At 42.9% G+C, this 16,888-nt stretch overlaps 1 protein-coding gene across 4 annotated transcripts in view; it reads left to right on the forward strand.

The window, feature by feature from the left end:
* The window catches only part of LOC137194205 (rabphilin-3A-like), a 38,444-nt gene that overhangs the window by 18,710 nt on the left and 2,846 nt on the right, over positions 1-16,888 (forward strand). For 2 of the 4 annotated variants that reach the window (XM_067605871.1, XM_067605861.1), the window contains exons 2-17: positions 9,563-9,653; positions 9,772-9,783; positions 10,088-10,213; positions 10,364-10,493; positions 10,658-10,741; positions 10,824-10,980; positions 12,515-12,676; positions 12,822-13,004; positions 14,967-15,046; positions 15,190-15,264; positions 15,719-15,828; positions 15,920-16,046; positions 16,137-16,193; positions 16,300-16,454; positions 16,547-16,628; positions 16,774-16,870. In XM_067605871.1, coding sequence (XP_067461972.1) covers positions 9,580-9,653; positions 9,772-9,783; positions 10,088-10,213; positions 10,364-10,493; positions 10,658-10,741; positions 10,824-10,980; positions 12,515-12,676; positions 12,822-13,004; positions 14,967-15,046; positions 15,190-15,264; positions 15,719-15,828; positions 15,920-16,046; positions 16,137-16,193; positions 16,300-16,454; positions 16,547-16,628; positions 16,774-16,870 — 1,711 coding nt within the window. In that variant the 5' untranslated portion in view covers positions 9,563-9,579. The remainder of the gene's footprint in view (positions 1-9,562; positions 9,654-9,771; positions 9,784-10,087; positions 10,214-10,363; positions 10,494-10,657; positions 10,742-10,823; positions 10,981-12,514; positions 12,677-12,821; positions 13,005-14,966; positions 15,047-15,189; positions 15,265-15,718; positions 15,829-15,919; positions 16,047-16,136; positions 16,194-16,299; positions 16,455-16,546; positions 16,629-16,773; positions 16,871-16,888) is intronic. The other 2 variants (XM_067605889.1, XM_067605880.1) reach the window with 1 other exon arrangement.

Raw genomic sequence — 16,888 nt, forward strand, 5'->3', positions numbered from 1 at the left:
AATAGACCTGGTAAGTCATGTGGGAGATTGTGTGGTTGCAGTCCCTGGGCGTTGCTGCAGGATTTTTAGGAGCGCACACTGGGGCTTGATGTGCCTGCAATCTAGGAGGAAAACATCAGTGATGCCTCCAAATGCTGACGTGGGCAGGGCAGCTCTCAACTCCAGCTGTGCCACAGGACAGGTGATTCAGTCGCCTACTTGTTGTGATGTTATCTCATTCTGCACCCGTGGGTCATTACAGCGCAGTGTGCGTTGTAAACTGACTTACTGGGACCAAAGCAGTTAATTGCTGCTAGTGTTAGTATGGAAGGAGGACAGAAAAAAAGGAGCTGGGAATCCGCCTCCCAGTTCCACCATCTCCAACTCCTCCTACAGACCTGAAGCATGGGGATTAAATGGGGGAGGGGAGAAAAGACTGAATGAACAGTCTGAGATATCTGCAGCTGCCTCCTCTCACATGAGCAACTACAGTAGTGATTGGACTACACCCTTATGCTGGTACCTCTCTCTTTCTATTGCTCTGTCAGCCTACCACACTCTTCTGTGTGCAGAGATAAAAATGAAATTAGGCAAGAGAGAATTAAGAGAAAACGTCATATAAAACATGAGGGAATGAGAGAAACGTAGAGTGCAGGGAAAAGGAAAAGGTGAAAAAAGATGGAGGAATGAAGTAAGTGCTCTGCACGCTAACTGCATTATTTAAAGCTGAAGGATGCAAGGAGACTGTACTCAGAGTCCCAGGCCTTCATCTTGTCTTCCTCTCCAACCATACTGTCTTTTCAGCTGTGACTGTTGAGATGCATCATTACGGTCAATTTGCAACCACGTTTCGTGATCCACTGACACCGTTACTAAAACTGTGACCCATTCTGGACGGGCTTTGAAATTTGGCACAGGTAGTATGATAACACAGACTGGTGGGCACACACACACACACACGCAGCATTTAATCATTCTGATTCTCGTCTTCTGATCTTGCTTGTTACCATGGTCACAGTTGGTAAAGGTGCGTGACTCTATGTTCCTCTGTGTTCTTCACAATCCACACATGGAGCTTCGATCCCAAATTATACGTTATATTCTAATATCGGAAGGTGTCTGCGTCCTGTTTTTGAGCAAAGCTTTACGTCTGTTGTACAGTATGAGGAGACATTTTTTTCTTCCGTTTGTGGTCGAGCTTCAGAAGGGAGTGGCCTCATCTTCAGATTCTCATCAGAGCGGTGGATCAGAATCGATTCACCAGCCTCTCTACAACTGGTGATTAGATCTGCCTAAACGCTCTGGCATATTGGAAAAGACAGATGTAATTAATGTGGCCTTTAAACAAAGTTCCCCCAAGAGCACAAGGAGTTAAAAAATCCAAAACTGCCTTGCTGTTGTCTTGTATCGGGCTGTGATTGATTCTATAACAGCAGCCTATATGTAAGCATCGTTTCTCCCATGTCCAATACCATTTAGAGTCCCTTACACATTCATTTAATTGATTAACATCACCTCTGTGCATAGGTTGTAGCTGCAGTGATGCCCTTGCTCCCCTTCATCTCAAGTCTCTCCGACAGGAGTTTTTGTCTCAAAAGTTGGGGCTACAGATTATTTTTAGTGCCGCAGTGTTTCCAGACTAGAACAAGCTCTCGTTTGCCAAAAGAGATCTGCTAAAAACACCCAGGGGCATTGTAGCTGCTAGTTTGCTGGTTGGACAAGAGGGAGGGTCAGATATCCAGCTGCTGAGCCGTGCCAGATCTTCAAAGCGGTGCAACAAAGAGACAGGATCACGGCCATCCCACCGTGGGATTGATGGCAGATCTGACATCCCTTTATATGTTCTGAGCCATGTAGATTATCTCAACAGACCACCGACTGGACTGTAGGTTACTTCTGGTTAGTAGGAAATAGATGCATGCAGTGTTTTTACAACAGACCTTTAGCGTGCTGATTTAATGCCCCTGTCTGGTAGTACTTGTTTCCCTGAGATAAGATGGGAGGAAATTGAAGGAGCATTACTGGCCAATACATCAGCAGCCAGTTCTCCAAGTCCCACCTCTTACCTCTGGGGCATACAGGGATGAATCACCAACAGCCAAGCAAATTTAAGACTTACTGCAGGCTCTCGCAGTAGTGCAGTTAATTGAGCGCTCCATGTCCGATCGCTGTTTACTTCAGTAGTCCTCAAATAAGGCCGGAACAAAAGCAGTCGCTGAATTACAGCAAATTGTCGGAGAAAATGTATCAGCAGATGTTTTTTTTCTGCTAGATTTTAGGATGATTACTAGAAACGAGACATACTGTATAAGATATAGACTGCTAATTCACTGTGTTTTGGGTGGATTTAAGAATGAAAATGCACCAGGCTGTTTTTTTTTTTTTTCTCCCAGCACCCACCCTGTTTAGGTCTGTTGGATAGGGCTGAAGTGATAGCGGGATAACAGCACGGTAGCTTGTTGGTCACTGGATGGTCTTTCCTGTTTGTTCTCCAGCGATGCGGGACCTGGAGCCATGCCTGCCTTGAGAATGTAGTTGAAACAGCGCAACACTCTCACATTTGAAGGGTGAAGAGTCCTCACAGATGGTCCCGCAGATGGTCCCTGTCAACACCATTGTCTGACTGAAAACATGCATACTACGTCGATGCCACAGACCCAAAAGACCAATAGCCTGAACATCCGTACTGTTTCCCAAAATAGAGCCCAATGAGTTCAGTCATTTTTGTCTGGCCAACTATGATGGTTTTTTCCCCAAATCCACTGTTAGTGTTTGATCAAGATCTGAGCACCATAAAATGCATAGTAATGCCTTAAAGGGGGGGACTTATTCAGAGTGAAAGGCACTGGGAGTGGGAGTTGTAAATAATTAAAAAATGCTGAGTGATGTTTTCTTCCTGCAGTGGAGGGCTTCTTGGTGCAGTGCTTTACAATCTTGCCCAGGTCCAGGCCTCGGTGTGTTGCTACAGTATGTTGGCATCTCACAGCCCTCTATGGGGGATGGATGGAGATGTGCCATGCAACTAGCAGTGGGTGGCTACTTTGTGTGTTTGGTCTTTCCCACCTTTTCTCCCCACTCGCCTGGTGTGTAAGCATTAGACACCAGTAGCTGAGTACTGTGGGAAGCTAGTGTATGAAACCAAATGGTGGTCAGATTTAGGATCATTGTGCAGCAACAGGGGAATGTGATAACATTATTTAAACATGAAATAATCCAACACGATTCTGATATCATGGTTTCTGATGAAATCCGGTGGTATTCAATATATTTCTTCAACAAATCTCGTGAAAAGGAACATGGCATTATGAACTGTTTTGAACCTTTTTTATTGTTTTAGAATAACACCAGCCTCATCCTTTAAATTCGAACAGGTCTGGGTCCATGGTAGCGGCTCTGTGAGGCTGTATTTGGACACAATGATGCCGTGTTTATGGCTTGGTCAGCTGTGTGGTGGTACTAGTTATAAGATTGGACATTTTATTCTCTGCACAGGCCTTGAATTTCTTTTTGATGTTAGCATCACTGACCTTCAGCCCTCATGTGTCACCACAGAGTGTGAGGGAGCAGCTGGTTGTGCTTCTTGATGTCAGGTAGCGTACAGTATGTGTGAGTCAAGGTATTGTAAATTCGTTCACGTTTTCAGTACATTTAAGTGAAGGTCTGTTGATGACTCATAACTCGGCACTAACAACCATTAATGGGGTTGTCTTATACTGCAGTCGGTTCAGTTGTTTGCCGTGTCTTTTGGAATGAAATACCATATTTATTTATTAATTTTTGTTCTTGCAATTGTCAATGAGGTTTGGATTTTTAAGTTGAGATATTAGCATAATTGCAAATGCTCTCTGCCAGTTTAGCAGGTGAATTTGACCGACTTGTGAGCAAAAAGATAAACTACATACATGCATCCTTTTTATTTTTCTTGCCGCTCAAACCATATTGAACCGTGTCCAAGGTTATCAATGCTGCTGTGTATTTGTACCAGGAAACCTTCTCATATTATTTTCCTTTCGTTTTTAAAGGATATTTTAGTGATGAATGTGACTTCTGATCGGCTCTTGAAAAAGTCTGTATTTATAGAAAGGAAAAAAAAACTCTTTTTTTAGTCTTCTCAGCACATGCGTGATGTTCCAGATCACCACAGGACAGTCGTATCTGTAGACCAGCCAGGAGTCTCCTGTCTGAGGATTTCAGACTCTGTTCTGTTTCATAATACATAAAACAATCTGAGATACAGCCGGGCCAGATGGTAGAGCAAAAAAATGATGACCAAAAAATTGTTATTTACTTTCTCCACTTTAACTCATCTCTTTTGGTTTAGAAAGATGATTTAATGTTTTTTTTCTTTTTCAAGACACTGCGTAACACAATGTTAAAACTCAAATCTTTAAACTTCACAAAGTCTGTTGGATGGTTCTAACAATATGAAAATCAGAATTTTGGAGAGGATGTCAGTGTCACTTTTATTTTATACCAGACATCTCAATAATCATTATTTATTTACAGCAGGATAAATTATAAAGCCATACAAGGCAGTATGAGCCTAGTAATGGTTCAGTTAAAGAATGTTGTAGCTGAGCTCGTTTCTTGCAGCCATTTGAAAAATTGCATATGGTTGTAAGGTTATTGAACCAGTAATGGGAAACAGCGCAGTGTGTTATGGCTGCTGAAACATTAATGGTCACGGCAACCTGATAGAAATGTGTATGGTTACACCAGGATTATTAAATCACTGGTAGAGTGGATATGCTGTGCTGACATGAATATCAAGTCTGACATCTATTTAGCACCTTGGAAAATGGTTTGGAAGAAAGTGCTGATCTGAGCCCGCAGGGACTCTGCATCGGCCAGTGGTAAGGGCTGTTGGTGGACGGTTGGGTGGAGATCTTTATGGCGCCCTCCAATATACATAAGTAAGACGTAGCCCCAGGCATCAAAATAGGAATAGAGGCCTGATCAAAGATAAATGAAAGTGAAACCAATTTCAGGACTTGGCATTGATCTCCAATCCTCATTAACCCATTTTAGAAATGTCCCTCTTGGATGGTGTCGAGGGAATTCTTGCCCTGGAATTCAAGTGCAGTCCCATGTGGTGTTGGAGTGTCATTATATTCAATACATGTACAAATAGGACACATAGTAGGGTGTTAACAGAAAATCAAATTAATGGCACAGTTGCTGTTATCCTGTCAAGTATGTTGTATAGTACAGATGGAGTCAACCAAGTCACTGCCCTTTTTAGCAATGAATACATCAAGGTGAATGATTAATTGTTTAATGTATGAGAAAATAGTAAAAAAAAACGAAAAACACCCATAATAATTTCCCAGAGCACATGTGACATGTTCAAATTGTTGTTTTGTCTGACCAACAGCCCTAAACCCAAATATGTTCAATGTATAATGATATAAATATAGAGAAAAGCAACAAATCCTTACATTTGAGGAGCTGGAAACTGCTAATGTGTGACTTTTTTCTTTAATAAATGACTTGGATGATTCCATTTTTAGTATAGCCTAACTAATGAATAATTTTCTGTTGATTGACTAATCAACTGATTGTTTCCGCAGTCATTGCGTTATGATGACGATAGGAGTAAAACCTTGCTTTTGCACATTCTATTTTTGTTGATCTCAGTCCAAAGGAACTGGAGATGACTTTCTTCCCTCTATCCCCATCCCCCACTTAAGCTCCGGGTAGTGCATCCATAATGATCCATGTTGGATCAATCCATCAATGCCTTGTTGCCTTGTTGCCTTGTTGTCACCCCGCCTGCTTTTTTCAGTTCTTCATTCAACAAGCGCATACAAAAATCTTGAAAAAAAACCCCCCAAACTTTCCAGTCCACTCCATTTCCAGTCATCTATTCTGCAGTAATGAGTCACTCACCTGCTATTGAAAGTCACATAACAACATAAATCTTTGAAAGTGCCTGATAAGACGTCACTTGAGTTACTCACACTGAGCATTCACTTCAAGTATCCAAGGAGAATGCATGGCTGTGTTTTCTAAAAATGGCCTTCAAGTGCTTTGTGTGTAGGTTATGCTCTGTATGTATGCATCCCTGAAGATGTACGGATGCAGATTTGTATTGACTAGGCCCAAAGGAGAGATGCAGGTTTCTAAATTGAGCATCTCCACCCCCATATGAAATTCTATATAGGAGAGATCCTGCTGCATGGATGACTTATGATGATACGGCAGATGACTATCTGAGTCGAAGCTCTCCCTCTGGTCTTTCCTGTTGTCATCTCACGTAGGATCTGTTACTATTCATGCCTGGTGTATTTGTAGACACTAGTGTGTGTGTGTGTGTGGTGTTGCTCGCACAGTTCCCGGGTATCACTGCCATGTCTGAAATTGGAGGCTTCATGACATTTTGAAAAAAAAAAAAAAACACAGGAAAATATCTGCTGCTCTCCAGAGAAGAACCCACCACCTGACTGAGTCATCTCATACAGGAGGAACACATGTACAAGATGACTGTGGCACCAAGTTAGAGGTGCAGATGACGCAGATGTGTTGCATTTATAACCTTGACAGCATAGGGGATGTAGTCTGACTGAGGGTCACAGTGGTGTCATGACTGCAGAATAACGAGGCTCAATATGACATTTTGGTCCAGACAGCCCATTATAATTGGCCTCTGGTACGTTTTGAACATGTACGTGTCAAACTTTTTGAGATGTAAAAACTCTCCGAATGTACAGTACATGAAACCAAGCTGTGTTTTTCTGTGCCTGAAGCATCAAACAGACAGGAATATGTGTATATTATCTTTGGATTGTCACCTTCAGCAAAGATGCTCGCCGTAGCAGTCTGCATATGTGATGCATTGACATCAGTATATCCACATTACCAGACAGACAGTGATTACACAGCCCAAGTCTGAATGCCTCTCCTCCTCCCCTCCCCTCTTTCTCTCTCCATCTACCTGTCCAGGACAGTCATGTTAAGCAAAAGTGGTGTTATTCATTTTTGGCCAGTGAAGGAGGGCCACGCTTAAGAGCCTCACTGTATACTGTATGATATGAACTGTACAGTTAGAGTTATGTCTGAACCGTCAGACTGCTGCTGAAAAGCAGAATAAGACAAACGCTCCCCAAGGACTGCCGTGCCACTGTTGGCTGGATGCAGCAACAGCAGCAGAGGGAAAAGCCCACACCCAGAGAGTCTATTGATAGCACAGCAAATTTGTTATTCTGTGAATCCCGCAGGCAGCGCAGCAACAGATTAGACCTCCATAAGGTATGTAGCCTGACATTACGCAGTATAATACAAGCAGCTGAATGAGAGAGAGAGAGAGTGGCGCACCCTCCCGTTCACTCCCTCCGTCACTTTCTATAACCATCTACAGTGCAAGATTTTCACTGCTGTGAAATGATTGCGTCTGAAAAGCTGAAGACAGGAGAAACGTATCGATTCTCCCTTTATGCATCTTCCCCATTATGCATTCCTCCCTTGTTGTCCGTCTCTACCGTATAGTACCTGCAGTCTCCCCGTCCTGCATTGCCACAGTTCTCAGTTCACAGTTGAGGCTCGAGAGGCTTTTAGCCCCTCTGAGAGGACGTTGTTGCTCCTTTTCTGAGCCTGCTGGTCTTCTCTGACTGTCGGTACTTGCCCTCAGGACATACATCTCTGTATCCCCCAGCCTGTGGCAGCAACAGCATCCCTCCATGTATTGTCTGGCTGACACTTGAAGCAAATACACAGGGCACCCAGACACACACACACACACACACACTCACTCACTCAGCAGACTTGCCCAAAGGCACTCGCCTCACTGATTTCTGTTGACATCTTTGTATCATCTTTACCATGTCACTTTGAGATTAACTTACATTGTCAGTGCGTCAAGTGCGAGAAATTCAGCTGACAACTCGCCGTTTCCCGCTGTAATCATTACCACTTTGCTGTATTCTCAGCCTGTTTTTTTTTTTTTTTTGATCCATGTACACAAACGATTGCAAAATCTAATCTCCTGTCATTATGTACTTAAAATACCCTGATGACACAACCGTTCTTGGACTCCTCCTCAGCAACGGTGACTCTCTTCTTGGCTGCAAACTGTCCAGTTTTTATTTCCCCACACAAAAAACGAGTGACAATAACTTCCTACAGATGTCAGAGAAGAAGGTGGCATACTGGGGGACAAAAACAGAAATAAATAATCATGTCATGCGTTGATCTTTTTGAGCAAATTTATTTGCAATCAATAGGCTGACAAATCTGCAGATGTGTTTTGAGGTGAGGTCATGAGGTGATTCATTGTCTGCTTTCGTCTCCTGACTTTGTTTTTGAGAAATACAGAGATTGCAGTTGTCTTTTTTTTTTTTTTAAGTCAGACACCCAACTGAACCTCAGTGCACGAGGAGCTCACCTGCATCCTGAGTCCCACCAGCATCCCAGGAAAGAGAGTCTAAATAGTTGAGAACTGCAAATACACAGACACCACTTTGTACCTCGACTAAGTCACCATGAACAGTTGGAAACGCTGCAAACAAAGACTCTAAACTTTAAAAATCCTTGACAGTACAAGCTCACCACCTCCTCCTCCTCCTCCTCCTCTTCTCTCCTCCTCCTCCTCCCCCTTTGTCGAAGTATAATTGAGCCACTCCTGCAATCTGGAACCATCTGTTTCTTTTATGTGTGTAGAGTCACAAACTCGAACACTTTTTTTTTTTTTTACAGCCTCACTTACAGCTGCTAAAATAACTAGTCTTACCACCCCCAATTTGTGAAACCCTTACGTGGAAAGTGCACATAAATTTTAAAAAACCCAGACCACCCCCTTCACCATCATTTCACTCCAGTCACAAAAGCTTTGTACCCTTCACCGTACACACACTAAACAACTCTTCCCCTGTATGTCAGTGAAGCTTATGCTCATATTTAACAGATCCATTGTGTTTGTGTTCCATCTTTTGCAATGTTTTCCTGTGCTCATGTATTAGCTCAATATGTCTGTGGAAAGAAAAGATAAAATAGGCTTCGCATAAGGAGATTGTGCTGATTAGGCGGTGGATTTGGCACCAGGAGATGTGCTTACATTGCAATTGGTAGCTGATATATTGTTGCTATTTCAGGCTTGATATGTAAATTCGTAGGAAGCAAGTAGATGAAGAGGGGGAAAAAAGTGATCATTACTTCTCTGGAAAATGTAATTGATCTGTGTTCGTATTAGAGGTTGTTTGTCTAATGATGGTCACCAATGTGAGGTCACCATGTAGCCTCACATCACTCTGCTGCAATTAAGTCTACCTGGTGGTTTGCCAATTTGAGCTCAGCACTGTCCGGGCTCACACATTTGGAACAAATGTCCTCTCTGATGAGAGAGAGCATCCCACTGTGTCTGTTAGTGCTGCATAAGTATGAGATAAGAACAGGGAATAGCTAAAAGTGTGGATTTGAGGATTTAAGTCTGGACGAATCATGAATTTAATGACTTCTGACTATACTTGTCAAAACCAACCAAACCATTTCCCACCTAAAATTAGGAACTTTTAAATACAGAGCTCAGTCAAATATTGTTTGTCTTCTTCATGCTGCATTCATCTCTCGGTTTTTCTGTGTCCACCTGCAGACTGTGATAGTGTAGCCATGACGGACACAGTGATGAGCAGCAGTTCGGATCGCTGGGTGTCCAACGACAGGCAGAGAACCATGCATGCGAGGTAAGCTTGATTTATCAGAACACTTTCGGTGCTGTCATCCGTCATCATGGCTGTACCAACACTAAACTGTAATCCTCTGTTTCACCTGCATCCCTCTGATGTTTGATCTGTGACACAGCGATAAAGAGCAGTAAGTAGATAAACTCCTACTCAGTCTCTCTCATCTCCCCCTCTGCGTTGTGTGTATCTGCCAGAAAGCGATGTGTGTGTGTTGATATTGTGGATGCATGTTCATTCATAGATATGTGATGTGTGTATATGTATTGTGCACAATCTGCTTACGTCTGTGCAGATTTTTTTTTTTTCTGTTTGCTCCATGTGTCCAAACATTGAATGCAAAGTGTGTGTGTGTGTTTATAGGCAAATGTGTGATTGGATGTCGTCGTATCATGAAATTGTCAGCAGTGTAACTGGAGAATATGTTTGGCTGACAGGGGCAACTGGACCATGCAGCCAGGCCCTGGTTCTGGTCCAGACCTGACAGATGAAGAGAAAGAGATTATAAACAGCGTGATTGCGCGTGCTGAGAAAATGGAGGCCATGGAACAGGAGAGGATTGGGTGAGCCATTGTTTAACATGGAGTGGTTTCTCCAACAATACGTCTGTATGAAAACAATATCACCTGTTGAGACTAATGAGGTGCATACATTTTGACCTGGGATAATTAACGGTGACATTTTAAATGAGATGTCACCCTGTGCTGCTGCAGGCGCTTGATAAACCGCCTGGACGACATGAAGAAGACTGTGTGTGGGGATGGAGTGTCCCGCTGCGTGCTGTGTGGGGAGCAGCTTGGCTCACCCGGGGTCAGCTCAGTGGTGTGTGAAGACTGCAAAAAGGTAGGTAATGAGTCAGCCAATTATTACAAGGCAAAAAAAAATCAACCCTCTCCTCTGCTGCAATTCAAACCAAAGTTGACAACAGGTCATGGTCTGTGAGCTGTGTATTTGTAATAACGTTGTAAATGGCGAACGGCTGCACATTTTTTTTCCCTGTCGTGTAGAACATGTGTACCAAGTGTGGTACACAGTGCAGCAGTCGGCCACGCGCTGTGTGGCTATGCAAGATCTGCAGAGAACAGCGAGAGGTGAGTGCTTTACACCAGTGAACAAATAAAGGAATAAACTCAATTGGGAACCCCACAACACATATTGAGTTTGTTTTCTCAGGTGTGGAAGAGGTCTGGTGCCTGGTTCTTTAAAGGTTTTCCTAAACATTTCCTACCTGCGCCCATGCCGTTATCTAAACCAAGAGAGGATGCAGCTGAGCCCCAAGGACCACCAGCCTCTGAGCCCAGGGGGTCAGCAACCCAGCCACAACCACCAGGTAGACACAGCCGATATTTGCCTCTGCACCTTTTAACCAGTCTTTTTCAGATATAATGGATGTTTACTTTGGAGGACTTGCAGGTCCTTATTACCATATGTTGTCGACCTGTTGGATTGTTGTCGCAATCAATGGGTTTACATTCTGTCTCTCTTAAGAGTTGGGCCACTGGTCAGAACATTTCTGTATCTAAAAATCTTTAAAAACAAATCTGCTAAACTACCTAAACTGCTTGTGAGATTTACATTTCTCAGCAGAGCTTCCAGTTGTTGTTTTTTTTAAGTCAAGCTGAAATTTGAATGTTTAAGACAGAATCAACTATGCATATTCTTCCATTTTCAAAAGAGGATTAAACTTTTTTTTTCAGCAGATTTGTGGAAACAACATCTAAGCTTCAAACCTCAAGTGGGCATTTCCCACAACATCAGTTGATGGACAGCTGACAGCAAGGAAATGGTGGTGTGTCACTGGATAACACCATATGTTGTATATTACAAACATGAATACATGCAGGGTTTTTCTCAACTGCTGAGTCATTGGCAGCTCCTGCACACTCGGTGTTGTCCCACATTATACAGGAGGTCTAGTTAACATTGGCCGTTCTTTCATGGGTCCAGATACGATGATGGCAAATGACCAGAATGTCAAATCTCAGTGCTTGTACATTATTGCATCATCAGAATCACAACACAGAGTAACTGATCAGCAGAGTTAACGTAGTGTGCGCTCTAATCACAGATGAGGATAATCAACGCCTAACAATGTTGACCCCACCACCCCCACCCCCCCCCATCCCCCAGCTGGAGCTGGTAAAGCCTGTGTGGCCATTGGACTTGAAGTGACATATTTCTGCCCCACCAGATATTGCACCAATCAAATTACAGAACCAACATCTTCAGTCTCTATCTTTTTGGTCATTACAATTTTGACCAAATAAGTACACAAGTAAGGTTTTTAGCAGAAATTAATATTAAATTCAATTAGACTTTAAACAGTTTTTCAATGCACCACCTCTTACACCAGCATCTGTGCACCAGTCCTCTTACAACCCTGCCTCTCATTGCTCTTTTCCCAACCATCACACCTTTTTATCTGCTTCCCAAATTTGGCAGTAGGCCTACCGCCCACCGTCACAAAGGAGGGGGATGGAGAGCCCAATTAAGCTGTCGGAAGGTGCATGCTGTGACATGAGATGTGTCTCCAGGTGGTGCTGGCATGATGGGTCATATTGTATCATTTCACACTTTCAGCATGATTACCTGTGCATTGTGATATCCCCATAAAAGAGAGGGGTAGCTTGAATAGACGGGAAGGCTATATAGCGGCTGCATGTACAGTAGTCGGCTGCCACAGCTTGTTGTAGTGTATGTAGGTCAATGCCTTTGCAACGAAAAAGCTACATCAAAAGTATCCAGATAGACTAGGGAGTATTATAGATTCCACTGCAGTAGGAGCCTGAAGTGGTTTGATTATGCGTGTCTCCCTTATGTATAGTGCGCATATACTGTATTATGCTATTCATGCTTATTTTTAGGGCTGGAGCCACAGGACCGCGCTGGTTACCCACCTGTGGCCCCTAAACCATCAGCCGTGCGCATGGCCACGGGTGGAGCAGGTCCTGAAGAGGCAGGGCAGGGAAGCCCAGTGGTCATGAAGAAGATGGTGCCTGTCCAGAGCTCCAGACCGCAGCCTGCTGGTAAGGCCACCATGGTCCAGCAGGGTGAGACACAGCTGGGACCTCTGCGCACATCCTCATGAGGGGCCCCAATTATAAGCCAGATATTGAATCCCCAGTGGTGTTTTTTTTGTATGTAGTCTCAGATGATTGAATGTGGTTGTAGGTTCAGTGGCAGGAGATGGAGGTGCCTACTCTTCTGGTGCAGTTCCTCCAGAGCAGAGAGCGCCCTCCGCAGTACGAGAGGACAGGAGGCAGCCCGCTGCCTACAGTGCTCCTCTCGCTCGACAGCAACCTCCCCCAGCTGCGGAGGAGGAGGAAGTCAACGACTATGACTCTGATGAAGCCAGTGAGTACACCATCTGTTGTCTCTTTTCATAGAGTAAAGTGGCTGATGTGTCTAGTTTCATTTCACCTCGTGTACAGTTTGACAGTAGTGATCATCTTCCTCTCATTTCAGGTAAATAGCACCAGATGGGGTGTTTTTATATGTAGATAAAGCAAAACATATTGTTTTGCAGCATACAGTATTGGGTGTTGACGTCCTTAATTTGGCAGCATTACTGTTCCGTTCAGGGATTCTGACTCACTGCCGGTAATAATTCATATCTATAAATTGCCCAATAGTCTTAGCAATCAACAAGTATCATTCTGGCAGCGTCTATCTATTGAGCCGTGTAGAAAATGACAAATGATAAGCACTATATGATATCGAAGCATGGAAATCAATATCCGAGAACAACAGCAGAGGAATACGTGAATCAGTAAATCAATAGTGATAAGCTGTGTAACTGTACAGGTTTTTTTTTGTTTGTTTGTTGTTTTTTTTTAAATATCCCATTTTAATGATGAGAATGGTGACACGCCATTCGTGTTCTGTGCCTGCAGCGTCAAACGGCCCTCATTCTCTCTCAGGGGGATTCGGTGTTAATTTATTTTATTGAGGTCCGGGAATATGGAGCTGTGCAAATAATTTAAGATGCAACAGGGCTAACAGGATATAGATTCCCCTTGTGTTTGATCCAATCCCCTGTGTTGAGAGTGAAAATGGCAGAAATAGTAGTGGTTTCATGTGTCTGTTCCCTGTAGATTTGCTGTGAGGGGTGAGAACAGTGAGTCCTGCGGTGCTGAATGTCTCAGTGGTTCAACTGATTATAACTTTAAATGTTTCCGTTGGGTCTTTCAGTCTAAAAAGTAAATATACTGCATGTTCAGTAGAATTTGAAAGGTTATGGTTAAACAAAGTATGCTTGTTTTTTAATTTGATTTTGAATGTGACATAGTCTGATAATCAGAATTTGAGGTCTGATCTCTACAGGTATGCATTTTTATATATAACCAATCAAATGTATAAATGTATCTGATCATTAAAAAGGTGGATAGAGCTAGTGTTGCTTATTTTTAGTCAGGCTCAAGGGATGGCAACAGCAATTCATGGTTACCAGAAGATGAATCCTAAAGACCATGGCGATCCCCTGACTTTTCCTCTAGTGCCTCTATGAGGTTGACATTTGTGGTTCAGAATGAAATATCTTGCCGGCTATAAGATGGATTGTCATGACATTTAGTACAGACATTCATGCATCCTCCCTCACAATGATTTGTGAATACCTTGGTGATCACCTTACTTTTCATTGAGCACCATAATAAGGTCAAATGATAAGCATGTCAGCGTTGTCATTGTGACCATGCAGCTCTTAGCATTTAGCTCAAAGAACAGTTGTGCAGTACAGCCTTACATTATGGCCAGCCTGGCTGTAGACTCTTTATCTTGTTGGAAGAGCATCTGTGCTTTTGGAGCAGTAAATTGGTGGTGAAACTCGGCCCAGGATAGCTAACAGTTATAAAAGAAAATAAGAAATGACATTGGATATTTTATCCCCCAACAGCTACATGGAAGGCAATGAAACTCCTCCAAAGAAAATCTGTGTGGGCAGCAGTTTCAGTCTTTTTTTTCTTTTTTTTTTTCATCCCGGACCTCATTTTCTGAATGTCTCCCTTTGAGACTTGTGTGGGTTTTTTTTTTTTCTTTTATATCTTCCTGCTTTGTAATGAGATTTTCTGCTATTTAAGTAAATAAGTAAATAAAAGCCTGTGAATATGCAGCACTAGTGTGGGTCAAGACTCATCTGTACACATTTTTTGGACCTCTCTTCACATCCTGTGGCAGTGCTTATTCTCACTCAAATTCACAACCTGAATGTTGCTAAATTACAAGAGAATCTTCCCTTGTATTGATACTCTTAATTATTCACGAGCAGACTTGCTGTCTCTGTTGTCTAATGAAATGACTGGTCTGGGTCTCTTTCAGCCACTCTGGGCTCTCTAGAGTTCAGTCTGCTCTATGAACAGGAAAGCAACAGTCTCCACTGTAGCATCCTCAAAGCAAAGGTACCACTATTCTCCTCATACTCTCACAAATAGGGACAATTACAATCAAGTGGCTTGTGTTAAAAAGCTCCTGAGTGCCACTTTAGCTTAATTGCTCTCTGCTGTTCGTGATATGATGGACGCGGTGCTCTTTTCATCCTCAGGGATTGAAGCCCATGGATTCAAATGGTCTGGCAGATCCTTATGTCAAGCTTCATCTGCTGCCAGGAGCTAGTAAGGTAAACACACACCTTTCCTACATTAAGCATTTACTTCTTTTAAAAGATTTATGCCCTTAAAATTCTGCTAAGCAAAAAAAGAAGGGATAGTGATTTTGGACCCCTGTGGTTTGATTAGAGGCCTTTCTGCAAGCTCAAGCCTGACACCTTGTGGTTCAAACCGATAAAATCAGTTAATTGCCATAGGCATGATTTCTAGAAATGGACATTGAGACATTATGAATAAAGTAAAAGTCACAAGTATATTTCCATTGTAGTATTTTTACATGAACTGCAGTGGAGAATGGGGCAGGTTAGGGTTGCCAAAACACATTTTGATAGGAAGCATTACCATGTAGATTGTTGATGCTTCCTGTGATAAAATAGCACAAACCACAGATATAAGATTTTGTGTAGCGGTAACATGCCTCAAATATTTCCACTTCCTTGCCCTGATCTACCTTGCATTTAACAGTCTACAAAGTTGCGCACAAAGACCTTGAGAAACACCCGCAACCCCATGTGGAATGAGACGCTCACCTACCATGGCCTGACAGATGAAGATATGCAGCGCAAGACCCTCAGGTGGATACTCCACCTCAAGCAGTCACACTTAAATCACACAGCCCTGTATGCAGGTTTTAAAACCTAATCTGTCTTCTGTTGATTTCTACAGGCTGTCTGTCTGTGATGAAGACAAGTTCGGGCACAATGAGTTTATTGGGGAAACCCGAGTGGCGCTGAAGAAACTGAAACTGAACCAGAAGAAAAACTTTAACGTGTGTCTCGAGAGAGTTGCCCCTGTGAGTGGAATCCAGTTACAGTCAAACAGTACTTTGTTCTCCTAGTCTGAATCTCTTTTTGACCTGCTGTAATCTCGTTCCCCCCCACAGACGAAGAGAACCGCAACAGTCGGAGGAGCTCGAGGCATCGCCCTCTACGAAGATGAGGCAATGCTTTATTTCCAAGCATGTCTAAACGTGATAGATTTCTCCAGAAGTTCATACAAATCTTATCATAAATCCCCCCCTCCTTTCCTCTGCTCTGTGTTTCCAGACTGGGAAAGATGGCGGAGAGGTAGAGGAGCGCGGTCGCATCCTGATCTCCCTCATGTACAGCACCCAGCAGAACCGTCTGATCGTGGGCGTCGTGCGCTGCGTTCATCTGGCCGCCATGGATGCTAATGGCTACTCTGACCCTTATGTCAAAATGTAGGTTGAGCAGTACGAGATGTACATTTATACTGTAAATATGTGCATGCAAAAATGGCACAAATTGAATTCCATACATATGCAATTTACAGAGTCCTGAAACCTGACATGGGGAAGAAGGCCAAGTGCAAAACGCAGATCAAGAAGAGGACTTTGAACCCAGAGTTTAATGAGGTTTGTAAGAGAACTCATGGAGAAAAGCCATGATTAATAAAAATTAGATTATCCCCAAATGATTGATATTCAACCCAGGTACAAAAAATGTTGGAGAATGGCTTTGGAATTAATGACTCAGTGTATGTCTTGATTGAAATTTCAGGAATTCGGCTACGACATCAAACACAGCGAACTGGCCAAGAAGACTTTAGATATCTCTGTGTGGGATTATGATATTGGGAAGTCCAATGACTACATTGGTAAACATTTGATTGTTG

The sequence above is a fragment of the Thunnus thynnus genome, chromosome 2 (assembly GCF_963924715.1).
Source record: "Thunnus thynnus chromosome 2, fThuThy2.1, whole genome shotgun sequence".
NCBI lineage: Eukaryota > Metazoa > Chordata > Actinopteri > Scombriformes > Scombridae > Thunnus > Thunnus thynnus.